This window comes from Protopterus annectens, chromosome 4.part0 (genome assembly GCF_019279795.1).
Source record: "Protopterus annectens isolate FY-2018-M chromosome 4.part0, PAN1.0, whole genome shotgun sequence".
NCBI classification, from domain to species: Eukaryota; Metazoa; Chordata; order Ceratodontiformes; family Protopteridae; genus Protopterus; species Protopterus annectens.
This window is the reverse complement of record NC_056733.1, coordinates 866,159,707-866,185,313: the sequence shown is the minus strand read 5'-3', so window position 1 is coordinate 866,185,313 and position 25,607 is coordinate 866,159,707. Positions and strand designations below refer to the sequence as shown.

At 40.9% G+C, this 25,607-nt stretch overlaps 1 protein-coding gene across 1 annotated transcript in view; it reads right to left on the bottom strand.

The window, feature by feature from the left end:
* Window positions 1-25,607, bottom strand: part of BCR (BCR activator of RhoGEF and GTPase) — an 841,427-nt gene that overhangs the window by 113,822 nt on the left and 701,998 nt on the right. The window contains exons 9-10 of the mRNA XM_044069810.1: window positions 11,675-11,749; window positions 10,720-10,817 (exon numbers count right to left, since the gene is read on the bottom strand). Coding sequence (XP_043925745.1) covers window positions 10,720-10,817; window positions 11,675-11,749 — 173 coding nt within the window. The remainder of the gene's footprint in view (window positions 1-10,719; window positions 10,818-11,674; window positions 11,750-25,607) is intronic.

Below are 25,607 nucleotides of genomic sequence, written 5' to 3'. Positions count from 1 at the left end.
TATGCATTTATGCATTGACTTACTATGTTCACTACTTTTGAAATGTTTTAGACATATTTAAACATATTTCTTGTTCCTTTTAATGCTACACAACATACAATGCTTCATCAGCACTGCCTCTCTAAATGTAAGAAACCAAACTTGATGAAACCAAAGTACACCTACTCAGTAAAGATAAATCCTGTCCATGAAATGATGGCGCCACTGCTACAAGAGGCAGGTTCACACACACTAGAAGCTGGCTAACAGATTCTTAAAACTTTCATCTAAATATTCATCCCTACATTACAAAAATACTGATTCCCTTCAGTGCTATGCCACAAGATATCTCCTTACATCACTTCTCAAAAACAGCCCATAATAATAATAATAATAATAATAATAATAATACCCATTTATTAACCAGGTAGGCCCACCAGACACACTGTCCCTTTTCAGGGGTGACCTGGGAGCAATGTCTGGTTAAGTGACTTGCTCAAGGTCAATGAGAGCTGACAGAATCAAACCCTGTACCAAAGGAGCTACAACTCAGAACCTTAACCATATGTGCCCAATGCCAGGCACATAACTCATCACTTATGCACCGATATCACAATGACATTTATTCAAATCCTACCTTCCAAGCATTAATCACCACTCAGTAAAGACACATTCAAAAAACAATCCCGGTCTGCTTCTTAAAGACTCTAACAAAACACACATTATTACCATTTGTCAGCACAAATCCTGCAACAAACAGCACACAATTAATTCACAAGAGGGACACCATTCATCAGAAAAACACTTAAAATCTGTCACAAAAGTGCAAGATGCATTAATAAGAAATGTTTGCTATCTGAAACTTGGATTTTTTCTGAAATCCAAACTTTGAAACGCTGCAGGTAACTGCCATATATTCTACAGTTATACTAGGCGTATGCATAAATGAAGGTGCTGTGTGTCTGATTAAAAAAAATCTTTGCAGAATGATTGGTTGAAAAAATAATCAAGAAAATTTTCCCCACAAATGGCATTTGGCTAAATTATTGTCGGCGCATTAAAAAAAAAAAAAAAAAAAAAAAAAAAAAAAAAAACTTCAGTTAAACTATATAGTTCCTGACCACTACATAAACTAGAGGGCATAACTTTTGATGAATACATGTCCATTACTGTAAGAAAGTCTTTCTGTACTGCAGATCTTATAAACAAATCTAGTGATGTCATTGTCCCTTTTTACTTAGCACTCATTAGGCCAGTCATGGAATGCAATGCCCCATTTGGCATGTATCTGCCCACACAGATGCAACATCTGCAACGTCCACAGAGATACCTTACTAAAAGGATACAACGCCTAAACAATATGTCATACATGGACTGGCTCTAAGCCCTGTCACTATACTCAGTTATCCAACAGACTGCTAACAGGTGACCTGTTATCTGGCATACAAGGAACTCTCTTACCGAGTACTAACAGATTTACTGTACATCGGCAAGTCAAATGGCATCAGAAATACTCTGTCTACCTTTGCTGCAACATCAACAAAATGGTGTGGAGGGACAAGTACATCTTGCAGATGATATTGCTTACTGTGGAAAAGAATCTCCATCCACAAGTACATCTCGAGAGGATACTGCTTACTGTGGAAAAGAATCTCCATCCACAAGTACATCTCGCAGAGGATACTGCTTACTGTGGAAAAGAATCTCCATCCACATAAAATGAAGTTCATCCCTTTCCATTTTCAACCATAACTTAGATCTAGGGATATGAAACAGAAAATGTACCCCAGGGCTGCTACCTGCACTACTAATGGACAGAGGCAACTCCTAAATGCTTTATCCCATGCATGGGTCCCCTCAAATAATGTACAATATGATCTCAGCTATTCTCATAAGTGGTAATAAATGATTATTGACCATGAAATAGGTAAGGCCGATCTCCAAATGTGATGGGTTCATTTGAGCACAAAAGAGAAATTGGCTACACTTAAAACAGTCTACAAGGGCAGCTAATTAATATGAATCTATGAGCAAAACTCACACTATCAGGAGCTCTTAAACTTAAACCTTCAAAGGCCAACAGATAATACAAATGAATTATCCAGGATTTCCACATAAACTACCTCAGCTAAATAACAAATTCATAAATGTAATTAATTAATTTCATTTCCTTCCTAGTCCACTTTATCAGAAACATCCCTGAATGATGTACTTATGTCAACGATAAAGCTAACAAACTTGCTGACCTCTCACAAATCACTTCTTTTTGGTCTTTCAAGTCCTTTACCTTGTCTCAGACAAATGACTTTCACAAATTCCCTCCAGCTTTGACTGGAAAAATAATTTGCAATACTTATCTGGAATACACAGTCTCTCATAAATACTCTTAGACGTGAAATACTTTCTTTGTCTTATTTCCACTCAAAAACTAAAAGGTTAAAACAAAAACCTTCCTCACCAGCCTCAGTAAGAAGCTGAGATCCCTCATAAAATCCTCAAAAGCTAGTTACGAAAATAAAATTGCCAAAGATTCCAAAGACAACCACAAAGCATTCTATAGTTATGTCAAGAATCTAAATGGCAATGCTCAGATCTGCTCTGAACCACAACAGAATGGCACTAAATATACTGATCCCAAGGATATTGCCAATATCCTGGCAGATCGATTTAGTGCCAACTTCACCCCCTCTCACCCCTAAAGAGCCCATCTCAATACCAAAAGATTGCCAAATTCCGATAATCACAACCACACAGGTAGAAACAGCACTCTCCAAAGCTAAGAATACAGCATCCATGGGACCAGATGACATCCCAGGCTGTGTACTACATGAACTACAAAATGAACTGGCACCCCACCTAAGTGTCATGTTTAATCATAGCCTCCCCTCAGGCTTCGTGCCCACTGAGTGGTAAACAGCTACAGTTATCCCGTTCCACAAGAGAGGATCTGCCTTGGATCCCGGGAACTACCGTCCCATCAGTCTGACAAGCCCGATCTGATGGAACGCATTATCATGGAACTTATAAACAAAGACATTGGCAACCTTCAAACACTGCACCCCACCCAGTTTGGGTTTGTGAAGGGCCGATCTTGTCTCCTGAATCTGATTGACTTCTTCGAATCGGTCTCCAGAGCTGTGGACGAGGGTAAGGCGGTCCACACAGCTTGTCTGGACCTCGCCAAGGCCTTCGACACCATCCCCTACTCTGGAATCATAGATAAACTTACTAAGCTGGGCATAAATCCCTACGTCACTCGATGGGTTGCCAACTGGCTTACTGACAGAACCCAAACTGTAAAAGTAGCCGACTCCAAATCCAGCTCTAGACAAGTGGAATACCTCAGGGTTCAGTCCTGGGACCAATCTTGTTTGGCATCTACTTCTCTGAAGTACAGGCCAACACTAAGGGACTCTGGCTAACAAAGTTTGCAGATGACTGCAAACTGGGAGCCATTATTGAATCCCCAAATGATGTGGATATTCAACAAAAGGGCCTTACAGAAACAGATGCCTGGTGCCAGAGCCATGGGCTCAAGCTTAATGCCAAGAAATGTATAGTTATCCCCTTTGGAAAAAAACATGTACTCATGAACTACCACATAGGTGGCAGGACACTAAACATCGAAAGTGTGATGAGAGATTTAGGGACACAAGTGGACAGTGGTCTCACTTTCGATAACCACATCGCCACAACAGTCAGGGAATCCTTCTATGTGGCACATCTCATCACTAAGGGCTTTTCATCCAGAAAAAGGAGGTCATTGTCCCACTGTACTCATCCCTCATTAGACCCATTATAGAGTAGAATGCCCCATTTGGTATGTACCTCACAAGACATCTACAACAGCTGGAAAGGCCAAAGAAATACCTCACTAAAAAAATCACAGGCCTAAAGCAGATGCCATATGATGACCGTCTAAAAAACACTCCAGTTATACTCTGTGGCATATCGTCTACTCAGAGGTAATCTCTGCTTAACATACAAGGCCATGTCAAACCCTGAGCTGTTGGACATGCTCCACTTAAAGAAATCCCAATCCCTCAGAGCCACACGCTCCAGGGATCTAAACCTTATCATCACAATGAACAAAACATGCTGGAGGGATAGGTTCCTGACCCAGAAACTCCCCATACTCTGGAATAGACTGCCCATACATGTCAAGCAGAGTGCCTCATTGGCCCTCTTCAAAAGGAACCTTGATGATTGGATGGGAGATAGGAAATTCACCCCGGGGATCATGTCAGTCACCCTGCTAGACAGGGGCCCAGAGAAGTAAATATTGTGGGAAGAAATTTCCAGGGAATTGTTATGGCTAGGCTTGCATAGGCCTTGGGGCCCATAGTGTAGTACCAACCTATGAACCTAAATGCGAGTCTTACCCGAGGTATAAAACCTTTATACTAAAGTACAGAACGCAAAGCATGGCACGGGGGGGGGGGGGGTAAATGGCCTTTTAAAAATAGGATATTCAGCACAGCCAGCCATAAAATCTGTAAATCTCTAGTTACTGCATAGAAAGGCATGCCAAAATCTTAGGAAATATTGGTCTAAGAACTTCTAAATCGCTCACCATCTGCACAGAGAATGATTTCTACACTTAACGGTGTTAGCTACTTGCTAGTCTTAACAAGAAAATTACTTGACAGCAAAGGCAACGATGAAGAACGTAACAGTGCCCGGTGACTTGTCTGATCACCTGCACAGCAGGAAGCTGGTAGAGTCCTGCTGAATAAACACCCCCTGATAAATGGCCATGGGTTTGGGGACAGGTGACCCCACCACGAAATCATCACAAGCTGAGAATTCTAGTACATGGTAGTATTTGCAACAGACTTGGCATAGCAGACAGAGCATCGTGGTTAATGACCAAAAGGGAAGCCCCCAAGGTAAAATATTAAAAATTCTCCGCATCTTCACAGGATGACAACTCTAACTCCTCATAGCTCCCCTTCCACCCACCTGGGTGCTTAAGGATGGTTAGGGCCTGTGAGAAAAGAACAAACAGTGCATGGAGGAAAACTCCCCTTGCGTGTACCCCCTTCTCCCCAAAAATACAAAAATAATACATCAGTAAGCTTGACTCCTGGCTAAAAAACTTTTCAGACTTTTTCAACACCCTCGTAAGGATATAAGCAAAGACTGTCAGGTTTCCCTACTACCTTTGCAGGCCGGCTTACAATGTGCAGTTCATCATATGAGAAACCGTCCAAAAATACTATTTGTTGTCTGTACCAGATTAAGCTCTACAGTGGCAGAAGGTGTCTGTATTTTGCTTTCTGCACAGAAAGTGGATATACTGATTCTTCCTCACTGCTGTCATCTAAGAAACTATGTAGAACACCTGCTGCTTTTTGGGGGCTCTAGAGTTTACTCACATTTACTACAGAAGACCCTGCAAAAACAGAATTACAGTTTAGAAGGTCTACATCTGTTTTCCACTTACTAACTGTAGTCTTTGAAAGGAATTTTACGCAACGTACTTAGGATCCTGAAGCTTTCATCTGCCTTCATAAATTTTAATAAGCATGATCTTCAAATCGTCTGCACAGGTATGAGATCCAAATATGGGAAGCTGTTGCTGCTGAATGCAAAGAAACAAAGGCTACACCTACAGTAGTAATACTCTCTTCCTGCAATGATATTTAGTGCAGTGTTGTACTGAACATCACAGTAATTTGATGGCAAACTGGTACCTTGGCATCCTGCACTGGCTATCCAAGGCCAACTCAGATCGTATTCTACAAAGCATACCAAATCCCAAGTCCTTCTGCATCCTGCCTAGAGTACCTATTTTCAACTCAGCCTGCAATCCACACTTCAACTCTGTATGCATTCTGCAACGGGCACAATCTTAAACCCACACTGGGTACCTAATCCCCAACTCGGCATACATCCCATATTATGCATCTATACCCACCTCAGCTTGCAATCATTAATATCCAATATCTCAAATCAGGTTACATTGCACAATGGAGCTTCTAATCAACAGCCCAAAGGGCACCTAAACCCAAATCTTTCAGAGCGCTGCACTAGGTATCTAATCTCATCTCAACACACACCTCATATTCTGTACCTACCACAACCCCTGTATGTAACATTCAGCGGATAGCTAATCCTGACTGCACCTGTATTCCACACTGAGTAATGAATACCAATGCTACCCTCTCTCCCCACACACATACTGTCTAAACCCAACTCCAACCTGCAATGTATACCCAAGCTCTGCCTACTTCTTGCCCTAAGCATCCAATCCCAACTCTACCCACATCCTGTGCTGGGTGCCTAAACCTGACCCGGCCATGCTCCTGTCATGGATACCAAAATGCCAAGCTATTCTGCTTCCCACATGGGGTACCTAATCACGTATGATGCCCACCTCCTACACAGGAAACCTAACCACAACTAAATTCACATCTTGTACTGGGTAGTTAATCTAAACTCTGTCTACTTATCATGCTGGGTTAACTATCCCAAAACTGTGTCTACATCTTGCACCAAGTATCCAGTCCTAACATTGGATACTTTGTGTAATGAATGTTTGAACTTCAACTCCAAACATGATGTGCAATGCATTCCAAATACAAATACTGCCTTGTCCTGCAAAGTTAACTTATTTCAAGTTCTGCTAACATTCTTGCTGAATGCCTAATCCACATTCATTCTGTTCACTATGCTGGGTACCTAATCACAACCTTTGCTTGCAGCTTGCATCCTAAACTCAGTTCTGTCATACTTCCAATGTTTGCTGGCTAAACTCAATTATCTGTGCACATCCTGACTAGGTACTCAGTAATATTTCCTGCCCTGGGTGCCTAACCCAAACTTTTCTTATAGCCTGTTTTGGGCACTTAGTTCTAACTCTATCTAAATACTCCAACAGGTACCGAATGAGATTACTGCTTGATTCATGAGATGGAGTCTATCCTCAGCTTCGTCCACATTCTGCTGCGGGTGTCTATCCTCAGCTTCGTCCACATTCTGCTGCGGGTGTCTATCCTCAGCTTCGTCCACATTCTGCTGCGGTGTCTATCCTCAGCTTCGTCCACATTCTGCTGCGGGTGTCTATCCTCAGCTTCGTCCACATTCTGCTGCGGGTGTCTATCCTCAGCTTCGTCCACATTCTGCTGCGGGTGTCTATCCTCAGCTTCGTCCACATTCTGCTGCGGGTGTCTATCCTCAGCTTCGTCCACATTCTGCTGCGGGTGTCTATCCTCAGCTTCGTCCACATTCTGCTGCGGGTGTCTATCCTCAGCTTCGTCCACATTCTGCTGCGGGTGTCTATCCTCAGCTTCGTCCACATTCTGCTGCGGGTGTCTATCCTCAGCTTCGTCCACATTCTGCTGCGGGTGTCTATCCTCAGCTTCGTCCACATTCTGCTGCGGGTGTCTATCCTCAGCTTCGTCCACATTCTGCTGCGGGTGTCTATCCTCAGCTTCGTCCACATTCTGCTGCGGGTGTCTATCCTCAGCTTCGTCCACATTCTGCTGCGGGTGTCTATCCTCAGCTTCGGTCCACATTCTGCTGCGGGTGTCTACCCTCGGCTCCGCCCACTTTCTGCGGGGGGTGTCTACCCTCAGTTTCGTCCACATTCTGCTGCGGTGTCTATCCTCAGCTTCGTCCACATTCTGCTGCGGGTGTCTATCCTCAGCTTCGTCCACATTCTGCTGCGGGTGTCTATCCTCAGCTTCGTCCACATTCTGCTGCGGGTGTCTATCCTCAGCTTCGTCCACATTCTGCTGCGGGTGTCTATCCTCAGCTTCGTCCACATTCTGCTGCGGGTGTCTATCCTCAGCTTCGTCCACATTCTGCTGCGGGTGTCTATCCTCAGCTTCGTCCACATTCTGCTGCGGGTGTCTATCCTCAGCTTCGTCCACATTCTGCTGCGGGTGTCTATCCTCAGCTTCGTCCACATTCTGCTGCGGGTGTCTATCCTCAGCTTCGTCCACATTCTGCTGCGGGTGTCTATCCTCAGCTTCGTCCACATTCTGCTGCGGGTGTCTATCCTCAGCTTCGTCCACATTCTGCTGCGGGTGTCTATCCTCAGCTTCGTCCACATTCTGCTGCGGGTGTCTATCCTCAGCTTCGTCCACATTCTGCTGCGGGTGTCTATCCTCAGCTTCGGCCACATTCTGCTGCGGGTGTCTATCCTCAGCTTCGGCCCACATTCTGCTGCGGGTGTCTATCCTCAGCTTCGTCCACATTCTGCTGCGGGTGTCTATCCTCAGCTTCGTCCACATTCTGCTGCGGGTGTCTATCCTCAGCTTCGTCCACATTCTGCTGCGGTGTCTATCCTCAGCTTCGTCCACATTCTGCTGCGGTGTCTATCCTCAGCTTCGTCCACATTCTGCTGCGGGTGTCTATCCTCAGCTTCGTCCACATTCTGCTGCGGTGTCTATCCTCAGCTTCGTCCACATTCTGCTGCGGGTGTCTATCCTCAGCTTCGTCCACATTCTGCTGCGGGTGTCTATCCTCAGCTTCGTCCACATTCTGCTGCGGGTGTCTATCCTCAGCTTCGTCCACATTCTGCTGCGGGTGTCTATCCTCAGCTTCGTCCACATTCTGCTGCGGGTGTCTATCCTCAGCTTCGTCCACATTCTGCTGCGGGTGTCTATCCTCAGCGTCGTCCACATTCTGTTGTGGGTGTCTATCCTCAGCTTTGTCCACATTCTGTTGTGAGTGTCTATCCTCACTCCGTCCACATTCTGTTGTGGGTGTCTATCCTCACTCCGTCCACATTCTGTTGTGGGTGTCTATCCACTGCTCTGTCCACATTCTGCTGTGGGTTGTCTATCCTCAGCTTCGTCCACATTCGGCTGTGGGTGTCTATCCTCAGCTTTACCTATATACTTCATTGGGTGGTACTTTTTTTAAACACCTTTTCTAAATCATCACTTAAGACACAGGCATACACACATTAACATAAAAGAAAACAAATCACATTTACATACATCATGTGTTACATATGTTTTCTTTCTTTAAAACAACTTTCATTCAGTCCAGCATTACATAAATCATTCAATCCCTGTCTTCCCTTAAACTTCACTCCTCTTGCTGTACATTATTATGTACCTATGAACCTATGTATGGTTCCCACCAATTCCATCTATTGCTATATAATTTGCTGCTTCCCTTTTCTAAAGAATCACGCTTCCATTTTTTTAATCTTTTTTTTACAATATCCAGTACTTCAAATACAGGTGGATTCAATTTTGATTTCCATTTTCTAGTAATTGCTTTTTTGTCAGCCAAAATAATTTATTATTTGTTTACTGGGAAAGTCCGACTTGGAACAAAGTCAATTTTCAGCAGAGGCCTGGGGAGAAATGCTCCAGACGCATGTCTTTGTAATGTGGGAGGAAACTGGTGTATCCGGAGAAAACCCACATGAATACAGGGAGGACATGCAGACTCCACACAGGTGGCACTGCAACAGAGAACCGAACCGGAGAACCTCTTGCTGTGAGGCAACAATGCTACCTCTGCACCATTACTATGTCTAGGCAGTTCAGATCCTGTGTCTCAGTTCAAAATAATTATTTCCTTAGTTACAGCCATTTCTCCCCCAATATTTATGATAGAGTATTCTGTAGAAACTTTTTTTAAAACCTGCCAACTCATTACACTCAAAACAAAACTTGCTTCTAGTTACCTCTTTCTTCTCCATCACACCTCCAACATTTGCTATCTACCGGAGGAAATATTCTTTGGAGTCTGCTTAGGGAATAAAAATACCCATGTAAACACTTCCAAGCAAAAATCCTACATCTTCTAGACTTTGTTGCATACTTGACAGCTACACATATGTCCTCCCATGTTCCCTTGTAAATTGCTTTTCCAGTTCCTCTTCCTAATCTTTTTTAACCTCTGATTATTATACTTATGTAAGAATTTATGCACCTTACTAATTATCACTTTAACAGCAGCTTTTACTCTAGATCGGACTAAAAACTTTACCAGAGCTCATTTTTCACTTATGAATCCCCTATCCCTTTCTCATTGCCTGTACTCTGATATCAATCCTTGTCAGGGGAGGCAGCCTCTAGCCTGCATCTAAACTTCTTTTTGGCCTCATCCCACACTATTACCTTTGCCTTTGTAGTTACTTGCTCCAAATACCTTGGTTCCCTTTGCCAGTTTTCTCCAGAAAATTCCAGCCACCTCTCACCTATTTCTGTACCTCTTCTTGCAGACATACCTACAGGCAAAATCTCCTTTCTCCATTCCCATGTTGGCTTAGTTCATAGAGTACTTTCTGAGATCTTCACTGGGTATTTAATATCAGCTATAACCACTTTGGGCTTAAGTAATTCCATATTTTACTCAAGTCTTTCATGAGGAATCCAATCCCAAGTTTTTCCAAGTTTATCTGCTTTCTGTTGCTCGGTATTTAATATAATCTTCTAAGGCACTGCGGTGGTGTTGCTGCGGTAGCGTTGCCACCTCACAGTTAGACGTCCGTTCGATTCTCAGTTAGAGCGTCTTCTGTGTTGCGACATGCGTGAATGGGCGTTCCTTCGCTGAAGGTTGTGCGTTAGGCCCGGCAAGCCAGTACGTAAAAATCTACCGCCAATCATTAGTGGACCGGAGTTCCGCTGTGGCGACCCCTAACCAGGAAAAGCCAAAAGACACAAACAAACAAATATAATCTTCTAAGGCAAACTATTAAATGAAAAGCTCTGCAGTGTGACTGAGGGGTCAGTATAACATAAAAATGGTACAAACAGAAGTTAGGCTTACCTCATTCCAGATGGGTTCTGTCGTATCCCTGTAAACTCTTGTCTTCGCTTTATTTACAAAGTAGCCAAAAGAGTCGACTTCCAGTGTGCAGTAAAGATCTAGTAACAAGAACCAAAACAGGTTGTCATTTCAGTATAAGATGTCCTGTCCACCAAATGTGAAAGTATCTTATTTTCTAATTGCAACTCATTAATCCCCAACCTTTGTCAGCTTACATACCCCCCCCTCCAAAAAGATGGGCCTTACTATGCCAAAGATTAGGACAGTTCCCCAGCTACTGCAAACAGTACATGCATGTAGTATACAAAATAGGCTTCTATGCATTACAATGCATGTGTCCACGCACACACATGCATGCGTAGTGTCTTATCTGTGTGTGTGTCTGTGTATTTCTTTATCTATATATCTATAAAACAAAAAGTCCAGTACCAATAAAATATATTCCATGTAATTTTACTGAATGCTCAGCAATTAATATACTTTCCCACTATGCACACTACAGTGTACATGCACTAATGTGCTGCAGTATTTTGTTTCAAGCTCTGCCTAACCACAGCTTATAATGCACATTCTGCTATGCATCATAATTAGCATGAAACTATTTTGTTTTACAAGTTACCAATCAGCTGCGCAAATAATGTATACACAAATGCACCACAATACATAAGCTGTGCGCTACAAAGAAAAATAAAATGAATGCAAGACAAATACCAGTGGTCCCAGAAAAGCAAAGAAAACGAACCTTGTTGCAACCTGAAAGTGAAAGAAAGGTGAACTGCAGGGTGACCATTTAATCAGAAGTAATGACCTACACACGGTGTGCTGCAGGAAAACCCCTTCACACATTTTCTGTAACAAAGTATCCTACATCTGGCAATACCTACTTTGGAGGGGAAAAAAAAAAAAATATATATATATATATATATATATATATAAAAAACATTTTTTTACTTACTTGAACTCTGTTTGAATCCAGTTGCTGAGTGAACGATCACATTCAGAAACCCATAGAGGCCAGGGGCTTCATCATCTGGATGGAGACAAATATGGAGTGAGAATCACAAGTTAAATTGCACATTTTCCTGTACCCATTACAAAGCTGCCATATTCCTGAACATGTCTCTATTACATCACCCAAGTGGTCAATGCACCCCACAATCAATCCAATTGGTTTTGCTGTGCTCAATCAACATAATTTCGCATGGCATTTTAACAACTTACCTTTCCTTAATACTCCTGAACTCTGTAATACTTCAGTTTTTGTCTGAATTCATGTTGTATCCTAATGTAATGCCACAACTTTTTATACTGTTGAAGACTGTGTAATAATGTTTTCTCTTACTCTGAATACGTCCCTGCAGTGGGCTCACACCTGGGAGTTCCTTTCCTTTGGCTTTTATACGATTCTTCAAACTTCTCACTTATACTCACAATCTATGAGGACAGACCCACTTCTGATATGCCCACACCTGGACTATTTGTGCCCTCCTCCACTCGTTTACTTCCGGATCCATGCACCTGCTGCATCTTACACTCAAAACTGAGTCATCCTAAATATTCAAGATCATTGTTGGAAGCTGTAGCAGATATTAAAGCACAAAGTCCCTTTGGGCAGTGCTTCAGTTCTGCTAGCCTGGTAGAGAATGCAGGATGTGGCACATCACATGACAGTCAAGGTGTGGCACATCACATGACCGTCAAGGTGTGGCACATCACATGACCGTCAAGATGTGGCACATCACATGACCCTGTACCTGACCCAAGTACAAACCACAGCCAGAAAGAGGCACCACACAGCCCTGCAATGGACAACTGGCATGCTACAACAGGCACAAGGCAAGGGCTCCGGAGATTCAACCACAGATGTGAAGGGCACAAATTCATTTAATTCCTTATTATTAGTTCGCAAGGGATTGAGAAGAAAGGACTTCCAACGCTGTACAGCTTGAGCAGAGAGCATCGACACTTAGAATATACCCAGAAGCAGATAAACACCATTTCTCTCTCTCATCATGCATCCTTAGTGACAATGAGTTGCCAGTGTAAAAAGAATTCCAGTCCACAACCCTAGTGTCTTCCTCAGGGTTAGAATATTGGTTTGCAAGGGTCTCGTTCAACCTCTTGCCCACAAGGATGCCTCACATTGTGTCATTTGCGGCCCTTCGCTCTGCTTGTTTTGCACGTCTTAGCGAGTTCCACTGTTGTCATCATTACTAGATCTTTGAGAGTACTTCTAACATCTTGTAAATGACCAAACAGTTGTGGCAAATGACAAAACAGTTGCGGCAAATGATCAAACAGTTGCTGAAGCACACAGTCATACAAGATACAGGGCTGCAGATGTCAGAAGCAGGGGCAATTGTCCTTCCTCCTAGTCAGAACTTTCTCCAGTGAAGAATCTTGTCAAATTTTCTTTCAGATTCATCTAAACCAAAAACTGCTTTTAATGAAGCTTTTTCTGTCACTTACATCCTGATGGCTGCTTATCGCAGACATTAAGAGACACCGAACCTTAAAAAAATCTTACTTGTGGAAGAAAATGTGCTACTGCGAGTAATTATCGGTTAAACACTTCCTGCAGTTTTTACTGTGGATAAATCTATCCGAGCGAGAAGAAAGCTCAAGCCAACTTTCAAAATCACGTGATTTTTCCATACCTTAAGGCTATCGCTATCTTGAGGAACCATCCTGAGATCTGTAAGCACTATCGCCATCATTGAATTGACAAACGAGAAGTGGAGCTGCCGGGAGACAAAGATATAGTCATCAGGCAAAGCCCAGTCAGCTTACAAACATCTGCCTATCCCAAGAAAATTATTAAAGCCCTATTCAAAGTGCCTGGACACAAAGTCCTTGGAAATTGTCATCTAGTTGACTATAACATGTTCAAAAGGGTCAAATCGCACAAAATTTGATAAAGCTCAAGACACTGCGGGGGGAAATTTCCCCTCTGATCCGAAACTGCAGTGACCTAACAGTGATTATAATGAGGGGTTACAAGATTTGTAGACAGCTTCAGTAAAATTTTCCATTCCAGTGGAATGCATTTTTAACAAGTAATTATCGGTAAAAAAATGAAATTTGCTCAGACTGCATCTGCCCTGTACCCCTAAGTATGAGAAATGTGCTAACTCTTCAATCTAACAGGGGTGCACTCTTCTCCTTCTAATGTTTCTTCACATATTTCTTTGAAAACACTCACCCCCAAATAAATAAGTTGGGTATAGGATAGGGGTGTGAGGACAAACTTTGCCGTATTCAGAGTACTACAAAAATACAAAAATCAAGCTTTAAACTTCTCTTTTGGATTATGTATGATCAGACCTGAAGGTAGAACAGTTGTTAGCTTAAATCTGTGTTACTAAGAGTTTTCTGTGATATTTTTTATTCTTGCATTTATTTTCCACAGCAATACACAGATCACAACTGATCGATTGCAGGTACAACATCTGAGTGAATAAATTCACAAACGTATAGAAAGTTACAAACAATAGCACAAATACAACAAAAATATACAGTGAGTAGTGGTAAGGATGCCACGTACTGTGGCAATGCCTTATATAATGTGTGCAGGTGAATCAGAGCATAACATACAATGTATAAAAGTTTAATGTAGCTCAAAAGACAGGAAATGGAAAACATGAAGATTATGGATTACAGCATTAGTAGGCAATTAGGTAACATGGCTCACTGAAAACATCTGAAATGAGACATATTACAGAGGTGGGATTTGAACTCTAGAAGGAATATGGAGGAGGAGGAGTGGTCCTTTATGTGTATTAACAGAAATGAATTCAGTTAACTGATTTAACCTTCTGTTTAAAGACACAATGTGGCGATACAGACAAACATCACTGCTCACTATGTTTGGCATGTCGCTGGGAACAAGCTGTCCTAGTTCCCTGATCTACACACACATCAGCACAGTGTAAACCACTACGTACTTTGCAATCCTGAGCTTGGGAAGGGAGGAGGTTGTGTAGCATGATAGCGATACACCGTGCACTGGTGAGAGGCAGCTCAGTAAAGTATGCAATATTTTACTAAATACCTACATGTAACTGCTTTGAAAAAGAAATCACATTTACCTAAGGTACCATTCATTGCTGTAGTGTATTCTGCTCTCCTGCCAAGGAGTGATTTATAAGAATTAATTGCTCCTTGGGCATCATGGCAGGAGAGGGTCATTACCATAGCAACAAAGGGAAATCCTGCTAGCATCACCATGTTGGGATGAGATGAGTTTGCTAGTGGTAGCAGGTTTGTCTGTACAGTAGGAATGCTGCTGTTGCTGGCGGGGATATTTGCACCATGGAATGGAGCCATTAGTTTTTTTGTGTTTCTTCTGGCAGCACTGACATGCTGTCATACCTACAAAATGGGCCAAGACACCATACAAGAGCTTGCCTCACTGTGTACAACTCTATGAACTGCTAAGGACTTCAGTATGAAGCTATTCTGCCTACTAGTCTTGATCTGCTGTGCACTGATGTTTACGAACAGCGCCTTTAGACTGCAAAATACTTAAAAGTACAGAGTGATTCACACCTAAACTATCCACAGGTTCAGCACAAGGTCCTGACTCCGGTGAAATTATTTTCCTCTTAGAAATTTCAAACATATTTTATTTACACAATACATTATGTTCAATGGAGGGCTGTCCTGTATTTAGTGAAGAGGCACAGCGGAATAGTAAAGGCTCAGTTACAACAGTATCTAACCTGAGGACATCTGCTTTGACATGCCTTTACCACCCATAACTTATGAAACATTAAAAGGTATACTATTACCTACAAACAATATTCGAAGACCCAACAGAGATGCCATCAACAATTCCTCTGCCTCATGTTACAGGACTGCTGTACTAACACCAGTTATTTCACTAAGGCCAATGTTACAGGCACTGAATCAGATGATTATCACTGCTGGCCTGGACTTCATGCATGTGGTGGTCTGACTTTAAATTACCAGAACAGAATCCATACCCGAAATGGCCAAATGAACTGTGACACTGATGTACTAAAGGCACACCTCACAAAAAACATCAGCTGGCAGATACTGTGCACTTTCAGTGTTTTCATAACCACAAGTACCATCCAAAGGTGAATGAGTCTAAAAATAGTGAACTACTTAAAAAACTGAGAGTATGAGTGTAGGAAAGAAAGCCATCTAGCTGGCATCTCTCCCAAATGAAAACATATGCATTTTTGTGGCTGTACATGGGCATCCAAGACTAGATTAATAAGCCACCTCAGGACACCAAAGTGAGACATACTCATTTTCAAACTGAATGACTGTCACTTACGAACAGCTACTACGAAGGCTATACCACACATGGAATAACTGTGGAGGTGAGAAGATATACCACCCATGTGGTGATGGTGAAACACCTGAAGGCAGTATTATTTAATATGAATGTACTGGTTGGGCAACAAAAAAAGGATAATTTGTCTTTGCTTTTTTTTCACCCTGGCACCTGCTGTCTTTGGCCTTCTACAACAGCTCCATTGTCCGCTAAGGCTGCCCATATCTCAAGTCACACAGTGACAAAGGTCCCCTGTTTCCACAAGGACTTAGCCTTCATGGTGGCTCACCCTCTTCAACAGCCTACGGCTTCACTATGAAAAATGAGTGGGGAACAATCATGCTGTCATGAGCCAGGCACAGAGCTGCATTTTCCACTGTCCTACATGCTTTGCCCCGGACCTGAGTTTCCCAAGTACACTACACCATATGATCCAAGTACACTTGCCATATATAGTTGATGTATGATGCATACTTTGATGGGTACTCCTGCCTGTACTACGACAAAATCATGTAGAAGGACAGCCACGTTTAAGCACATTTTACCCAACTTGGACTGCTAATCTATCCCCAGGTTTTCTGGGTTGCAATCAGGGCTTTATACCTCTTCAGTACAGAGTCAGCACAAGAGAAGGGGTAAGGACAACCCAAGAGGATGGACAAAGGCCAAGCTGGGGAGGGATGTGCTTAAAACAACTTCTAACTAAAACACTACTCTTCAAGAGATTACACAGGTACCCAACAAACGAGGCAGGAAGCAATGATAAAAGAACTCAAAAAAGAGTTTTATGTAACAGCACATATCTAAAGGACTCCAAAATCCCAAGAAAACCATTTCATAGGAGGACATTTTGCAGATTAAAAAAAACACTACGAACAATTTACAAAGGTCTGGTAAGACTATAAAAAAATATTAAAAATATATCAAGCACACAATTTCAACTCGTCCTGCTCCACAGATCCCTTCTCAAAACTCAAACACATTTTTGACACTAGCATTTTCAAGGCAATTCAACAAATGTCACCACATTCATTGATTGAGTGGTTTTACTTCAAAGCTGCTGTTCTTTGCCGTAACCAAAAAACACTACCGTCAATGAGGACACCTAGTCCTACCTCACTAGGACAACTGCAACACTGCAAAATTGTTTTTTTGCCATCAGTCAGGACTTATTTCCACAGACACACCACAGCTTAAGAATATAGTCTGATACACAGACTTTGCAAAGAAGGCATCCCAGCTAGGAACAAACCTGGACAGCAGAGTGATAAGGCAGCAACAGTACTGACCATTACAATAATCTGCAAAATGTACATGTCTACAGGCAGTTCATACAGAGTAGATGGAATTAACAGTCACATTCCTATTGTATCAGACAATCTATGAGGTGAACCTCTTTCACATGTGTATTCTCTAGCAGTCAATTACCATTTTTTCTCATACAAATCCTGCACTTTGTGCCAGTGCAAACAATGATGTTTAATACAAGGACACATTCAAAATATTGAACAACCAAAACACTGAACAGTGTAAGATGGACCATAAACAGTTGAAACACAAAGTTAAATGCACACACTGCTGGCTTTTTCAGAAGTACTAAAAAGGCAGTAGCTTGTTGTCTGAGATTGCAGTATAGCAGGAACTAGGTTTTTGCCCCTTCCCCACTGTAGTGCAGTGTCAGAGTTGGTATATGTAAGTAGCAGGTGGTGTGAAGGTGTGGAAAAAAGAACATGATGTAAGTAAAAAATGAGATGCCTTTTCTTACTTTTGCATAAGGGAATGACTAGATTAAGGCCCCTGGCTTGATCCAACAACAATTTTTAAGTGGAAGCAAGTAAATAAAAGATCACAGAATGTAATGAAGAGTTTTTCTTCAGCTAATAAATGTTCACAGTGCATCATAAGAAGCTTGTAGCTGAAGGCAACTGTACATCTGGTCCTCATGTTTTTATGGTGACAAGCTGATAAGGGCAATAAAAATAGCAACCTTTTTTCTTTCGGTGGCTAAAATATAACGCACAGGAGACACATTTGAAAAGAAACGAGCACTTCAATTTGATAAAGAAAGGATTTCTGGGTGGTTATTCAGCAGACTATCTGGGACAAAGGAAAATAGTAGTTCTATTCATTGGTAGAGCAGTTCCAATAGCGTTAGAAAAGGATAAAAAAGATAATAATGGTAGATTTGTAGTACTAAGGGGTTACCGGCAAGGGAGGAAGATTACAATGGCATGTTATTTATATTTCACCTAAAACTGCTACAATGGAGCTTTACAAAATTCTGGGAGAAATAATCAGCTTTCAGCAAGAAATATTACTTATAGGTGGGGACAGGAATTTGATTTTCAACAATGAGGCTGTATTGGGGTGGGGTAAAACGCAAAATATAACAAAAGAGGGTAGACTTTTGAAAACAAATTATTAAAATATTTGGTATGGAAGATGTGAATCCATTAGCAGGATCTTGGAGTGAATTTACATATTATTCCCCAAGGTAAAATGACTGGGCCTGACGAAACAAAAATTATATTTTACAGGAACGTGCATTTAATTTGAAAGTTTTGATACACATCCAATAACTATTTCAAATCACATTCTAATAACTAAAATAAAAATGCAGGGTAATATAAAAATAAACACTGGAACCTCCCCACCCATCTTTTAAACTGAGAGGAATTTAAGGGATGGGAAGCAGAAATGATTTGGGAGTTATTAGGGAAGATATAACGTTCATCAGACAATACATCTAGGGAGTGGGATAAAGTGGAGTTTAAAAAATATGGAAGAAATAAAAGAAAAAGAGATGGAGGTTAATAAGTAAGAAGAATCACTTAGAGGGACTGACAAAGGTTAAAGTATCACAGAACAGGGGGCATCTCACAAAACAAGAGGTGCAACTGCAGAGTGCTAAAGAGAAAATAAGGGACCTCCCGGATAATGTGCATGAAGTTTAGAAACACTACTTTTAAGCAACTTTTTTTAAATTATTTTTTTGTTAACTCCAGAGCATGAAAGCTTTTAGCACAATGACTCGAGTAACAGAAAGCAGGAAGGGTTGTTGCCAAGCTTAGGGAGCCTATAACAATGAAAAAAAAAAAACAGCTCCTATAGAGATATTACAAATATTTCAGAAATTTTATGAAAATCTATACAAAGCAGAGGAATGTGAAAATCAAGAAAGAGTGCAAATGGAAATATTTATGGAAGAATTAAATTTGACAAGGTTATAGTTAGATGAGGCTCAATTACTAACAGGACAGGAAGAGATGAGATAAAATGGCATTCCTGTGGATGTCTGTAAGCTAGGAGGGATGAAACTGATAAAGATCTGGAAGATTTTTTATTTAACAGTATTTTAAAATAAAGTGAAGCGCCAACATCCTGGAAGAAAGTGGTGGTGTCTAGAATACCTAAAGAGGGTAGAGATCAATCAGATCCAGCTTCATACAGGCCCATTTCAATACTAAACCATGATTATAAAGCGTTTGTGTCTGTAATGACTGAAGAATGGCAAAGGTGGTGCCAAAACTGACAGATATGGATCAATGTGGTTTTGTGGAATGGAGGCAAACATTTGACAACATTAATACAACAATGATGTTCCATAGGGAAGGAGAATGTACAAAAACACAACTGGATTTTGATGCAGAGAAAGCATTTGACAGAGTGGGCTGGGATTTTATAAGTAGGGCAATGGAAGCATTTGCATTCCCAATACAATAAGGTTAATTAGAAGGATATGTGAAGGGGTAGGAGGCAAAAATTAAAGTGGGGGGAAAGTTCCTCTCTGAGAAGTTCTGTTTGAACAGGGGAACCAGGTATGGGTGTCCTCTTTCCCGTTTTTTATTTCTGTTATACTTAGAACCATTGGCAAAGAAAATAAAGTACTCAAAAATTCAAGAAAAGTTGGCTTTATTTGCAGATGACGTTATTTTCTACCTGATAAAACCCAGAAATGGATATTTTAGCATTGGGGAATATTCTGAGACAGTTTCAAGTCTTTTTGGGATGCAAAATTAATGAAGATAAAACAAAGGTAGTAGCTGTAAACTATGCATCCATACACAAATTGGTCTAGTAACAGTGATATTTATGGGGACATGATAAAATTAAGTGCTTAGGAGTATGGGTTTTTGATATGTGGGAAGAAAACAAAATATAATACAAAGATTGAAAAAACTGGAAGCTCTGTTTTATGGCTATGAATAGCAAGACAAGCAGCAGCAAACATGTTTTTAGTTCCTTTAGTTTTATATGCAGGTCAGGCATATTTTATCAACCAGGGGAGAAGTTGTGGATAACAATTAATAAAAGAGCCAAAGGATTTTATCTGGTAAGGGAACAGGGCAAGAGTCACGTGGGATAAGCTGATCCTTCCAATAAAACATGGCGGTTTGGGATTACTTGATTTGAAGGCAAATGTGTATCCTCCATCTTCCTCGATCTACCAAAAGCTTTTGATATAGTGTCACATACTAAACTTATTACAGTACTTCCTGACCTGAACTTGAGCCAGTCTACTCTAGCCTGGTTCCAAGACTACCAAACTGGGCACCAACAAGCAGTACAATGCAACAAAACCCCTCTCTTCTTCTACCTGTTACTCTAGCAGTTCTTCAAGGGTCTATCCTAGGCCCCCTGCTTTTCACACTGTTTACTGACAACCTCCACACCTCAACCCTACATGCTTCTGCTGTGCAACACACAGATGATTCCCCCACTAGTGTGCTGCTCATTTCTCACAACTACAAGTAATAGGTGGTGCTGCGGTAGCGTTGTCGCCTCATAGTAAGACGCTGTCCGGTTCGATTCTCAGCTAGAGCGTCTTCTGTGTGGAGACATACGCGAATGGGTGTACCTTCGTTGAAGGTTGTGCGTCAGAGCTAGCAACTCAGCACATAAAAATCGACTGCCAATCATTAGCGGACCGAGTTCTGCTGTGGTGACCCCTAACTGGGAAAAGCCGAAGACACAACAACAACAAGTAATAACTCAGGACTCTTTCTCAGCAGTTCAAGCATGGCTAACTAATTCACAACTAATTCTGAGCCCTACCAAAACCAAACTCATGCGGTTCCAACCCACAAGACCCACTGCCCTTTCTCCCTCATTCAACATTGCATCCATGAATAATACCATAATTTCACCCACAGCCCCTATTAAGCTTCTGGGGGTACTGAATGATAGCAACTTCAGATTTGATATCCATATTACCCAGACCATAAAGAAAGTTCACAAACAAACTTGGCTCACTATACAGAAATAAACAGTCTCTTACAAATAACACAAAATAGACCATTGCACAAACACATCTTATCTTAACTCTCTTCTATGCCACTCCAGTTCTAAATAACCCAAGGAATTCTGATTTGTCAAAACTAGACTCATGTTATAACAAAACTGCCAGATTTCTCACAGACTCTCCTTTCGGGTCACATCAATGCACAGCACTCAACCAATTCTATTGGTTTAACTTCCTCAACTGGTACTATATAACCAACTTACTATGGCCCATAACAATTCTAAACCAACCTGAGAATACCCCTGCCGTTCAAATTCTCCTACACCCCTACTCCACTAATCGTGTCCTACTGTCTAGCAATAAATCGCTAATGAACGTAACCGAGTCCAACAATGCTGCAGGACACTCTCACTTCTCAAACTTATAGCTAAAATCTGCAATACATTGCCTACAGAAATATCTACTACTAACTTATCTCATTTAAAAAAAATAAACCTCACTTGTCCAGAACAAAAGCTATGCGCTTGCACTAGTCCTGGTTACTTTCGCTTTTCCTAGGATTCTAACTCTGTAACTAGGTACAAATATTTGAAAGTATATAGCCCACACCTCATACTTTTGTCTATTTAAATGCCATCCAATTATATTTAGTTATGAATATGTTAACATTCCCTTTTTAACTTTGTATATTTTTTCATATACTGTTTATTTACATTTTTTCTGAGATCTATGTGGAGCACGTACACATGAATATATGCAAAACACTTGTACTCTATGTTATTTGTAAATATGATGCATTTTTCTATGTTATATGTAAGCTTGTTTATGTATACGTCAACATTTTCTTCTATTTTATTTTGTAGATTTTCTCCCCAGGCCTCCTCTGAAAAAGGACTTGTGTCCAATAGGACTTTCCCAGTAAATAAATGTAAAATAAAATAAATAAAATTCAGAGCTGCACAGTTAAGATTCTTATACATAGCACAAGCAGAAAACTATAATTCAAAGTGGAAAGGGATGATGATGAACAGAGGAAGCTCAAGGAATAAGGAAAGAGTGGGACTTTGGATGGAGATCCTTAAAGTAGCAGAAAGTATTCTAAGAACTAAGCCAACACAAGAATAGGAAAAGGAGACTGCTGAGAGGGATAACTGCAAATAGGGATACACAGAATAGGCACAAGGGAGCTGGACTTTACTGGAGAAAACTGGCAAAGGAACCAAGGTACTGGGAGCAAAGAGAGAGGAAAAAGTAACAGAATGGGAAGAGGCCAAGAATACATTTGGACTGCAGGCTAGAAACTGCCTTCCCTATTAAGGAGTTACATCAGAGTATATGCAAACAGAAAAGAATAGAGGGGAATCCTAACTGAAAGGCCAGCACTGGTACAGTGTTTAGTAGAATCTAGAACAGAAGCTGCTGTTAAAAAATGATAATTAGTAGGAATATACAATATTTCACAATAACGACAGCACTCTATCAGAGGAGGTTAGAAAGGAGTGCTAAGAGATCCTGAGTAGGCAATTCACAAACAATGGGAGGATATTTGTATGGTTCTTAAAGTATGCAACAAAGTCTAGAAGATTTAGGATATTTGCTTGGACATGTGTGCAGGTATTTTTACACCCCAAGCAGATACCAAAGACTTTTTCCTCCAGTAGATTGCAAATGTACCTCTCAACCGTATTGAATTCCTCAGATTTTACCATTTTTGATGGCAAAATAATGGGGTGCCACGAATTCCCCCGAGTGGCTCCCTTCAGTTCCCAATTTCTTTTATTGCATTTATTTACAATTTTAAAGAACGGCTGATGTCATCATGTTCAGGAGGCATGCATGATAACATCAGCTTAGTCTAGGAGTCACAGGCTCTGAAACACAGTAGATTTCAAAGAAAAAAAATTCAGTAGTTTAGAGCAGCAGTGCAGCCCAACCACCCATGTGGTAATCCATTATCGACATAAATGTAACTGTGGAGTGTGGATGTTCACTCAAAAGTTACAAACTGTGGGTGCCTTTAGGGAAGAAGCATAAGGAAGAACTCAACAGAAGAATAATGACAATAATTGGGAGGTATACAAATCGCACAACCGAGTGAAGAAAGGAGTCTACAGTAACTGTATAGGGAAAGTAGTGCATACGTTGTACACGTCTTCTTCCTGTCCATGCACAGCTGCTTTGCTCGGTTCGAGTGTTGTTTTTGCCTGATATAATTCTGCTGCTGGTAAGGTGAGTTTACTAATTGCTGCTGCTCGGACGTGGCTGCCCAATTTAATTCTGCCACTGGTTCTGAGTAAGGAGAGTTTTCTAATCGCTGCTGCTTAAGTGTGTGTGTATACCCGATTTAATTCTGCTCGTAAGGAGAGTTTTCTAATTTCTTCTGCTTATGTGCAACCGATTTAATTCTGCTGCTACAAGGAGAGTTTTCTAAATTGCTGCTGCTTATGTGTGTCCGATTTGAAGTCAAGGAGAGTTTCTGGGTTTGCTAATTGCTGCTGCTCTGCTGTGGATGTCTGAATTCTGCTAGTAAGGAGAATTGTATAATTGCTTCTGCTTTGCTGCTCCTTAAGTTGTGTGTGTCCGATTTTAATTCTGCTGCTGGTAAGGAGGAGTTTCTAGTGTGTGGACATTACACTACAAGCGGATACATTTTATAGACTTGATACAATTTTACTGAAGCCTTTTCTTATAGACAGACCTTTACCTTGTTGATGCTGCTACTTACATTCATAGAGACAGATGTCATATTCAGGAGTCCTTATGGACACTTGCCAATTTTAATATTTACAAATTAATTTATGAAAGTGTTTAGCTTTTTATGAATGGATATATTTCATCATGTACTGTGCTGCCACCTACTGGACATTTTTTGTCATCAAGTCTAAGTTTCTGGTTTGTACCTATATTTAAATCAAGCACTAGCTGCTCAGTTATGCAAGTTATTTTACCTTGATTGCTCTTAGAAGAGCTACGTTTTACGGAGCTTTGCGATTTTCCAAAATGCACAGTAAGTTGAATTTTGTTATGTACATGAATACCAGTGCCACATATTATTGCTTTATATGTTTTAAAAAAGTGTTATTTTATCTCCTTTTTCTGCTAATATGATGTGAAGATTTTATTGGTCAATAGAAGGTAATGGATTTGTCGAGTATATTTTGATTTTAGTATAGATCCCAACACACAGCACTTATAATTATATTAGCTATGGAGTGAGCTTTAGATTGTGCTCATACCTCTCAACTGTACGGATTTTCACGGAATGTCCAGATTTTTGCCTCATAGTTTTGGACAATTTTTCACAAAATTGTGGTTTTCTGACAAATTAGTGGCAAATCATTAAAGACTGAAGTTAGAAAATAATGACATACATTTGAGTTTCAGACTTCATACCCTTTCAAAAAGTCATGCCAATGCAAACCTGTTATTCTAATGTTTCAGACTTCATACATACCCTTTAGAAAATGTATGCTAATGCAAAACCTGTTATTCTAAGTTTGTAAGAGCAATATTTTTGGCGCTCGGCCCCACTTTTATTTATGGCTTTGTCCATATCAGATTTCTTGCTAGAAGAGGTTGAGAGGTGTGTGTGTGTGTGTGTGTGTGTGTGTGTGTGTGTGTGTGTGTGTATAAAATGGCCCACTATTGGTTAGTGTTACTCAGGCACAAACAATGTACCTTAGGTACAAGAAACAAGAGCCTGAATTGTCTACCCATACCACCACTTGTGATTCAACCTCTCAACTGCCCAGATTTTCACAGAATGTCTGGAATGTTTGGCTCATACGTTTGATGTGTTCCTCTTAAAATGTATGTTTTTCTGGCAAATCAGTGAGAACTGAATTCACTAAATGATAGCCATTTAAGTTTCAATCTTCCTATCTTTCAGGAAATGCGTGGTAACACAAAACAGTTTATTCTAGCAACTAAGATTATACAATGTTTAAAATTCATCCCTGGTTTCGGCCCTTGTCCCCCCCCCCCCACACAAATACATTTTGGCTTTTTCCAGATTTCTTGGGCTGCAAAGTTGAGAGATATAGTTGAGTGTCACATGGATTTTACAAGGAGCCGAGAAGGTTTAGGGGAAGAGAAGTTTAGTGCTGTTTATGCCAAGTCTGTTTGCATTGTTTGTAGCACAACAGGTAGTATACATGCTTCTGATACAGAAGGTTGGGGGTTCTACTCCCACAGTATGTAGATGGATTGCTGATACTGTACTGTATTGTACTTTAAAGGGGGTAGATGCTATAGTCCTGAGAATGTCCTCCTTTGGCAGAGGTGAACCTGTTATCAGTTTGTCATCCATTCCCTACTGCAATATTTCTAGCTTATCATTTT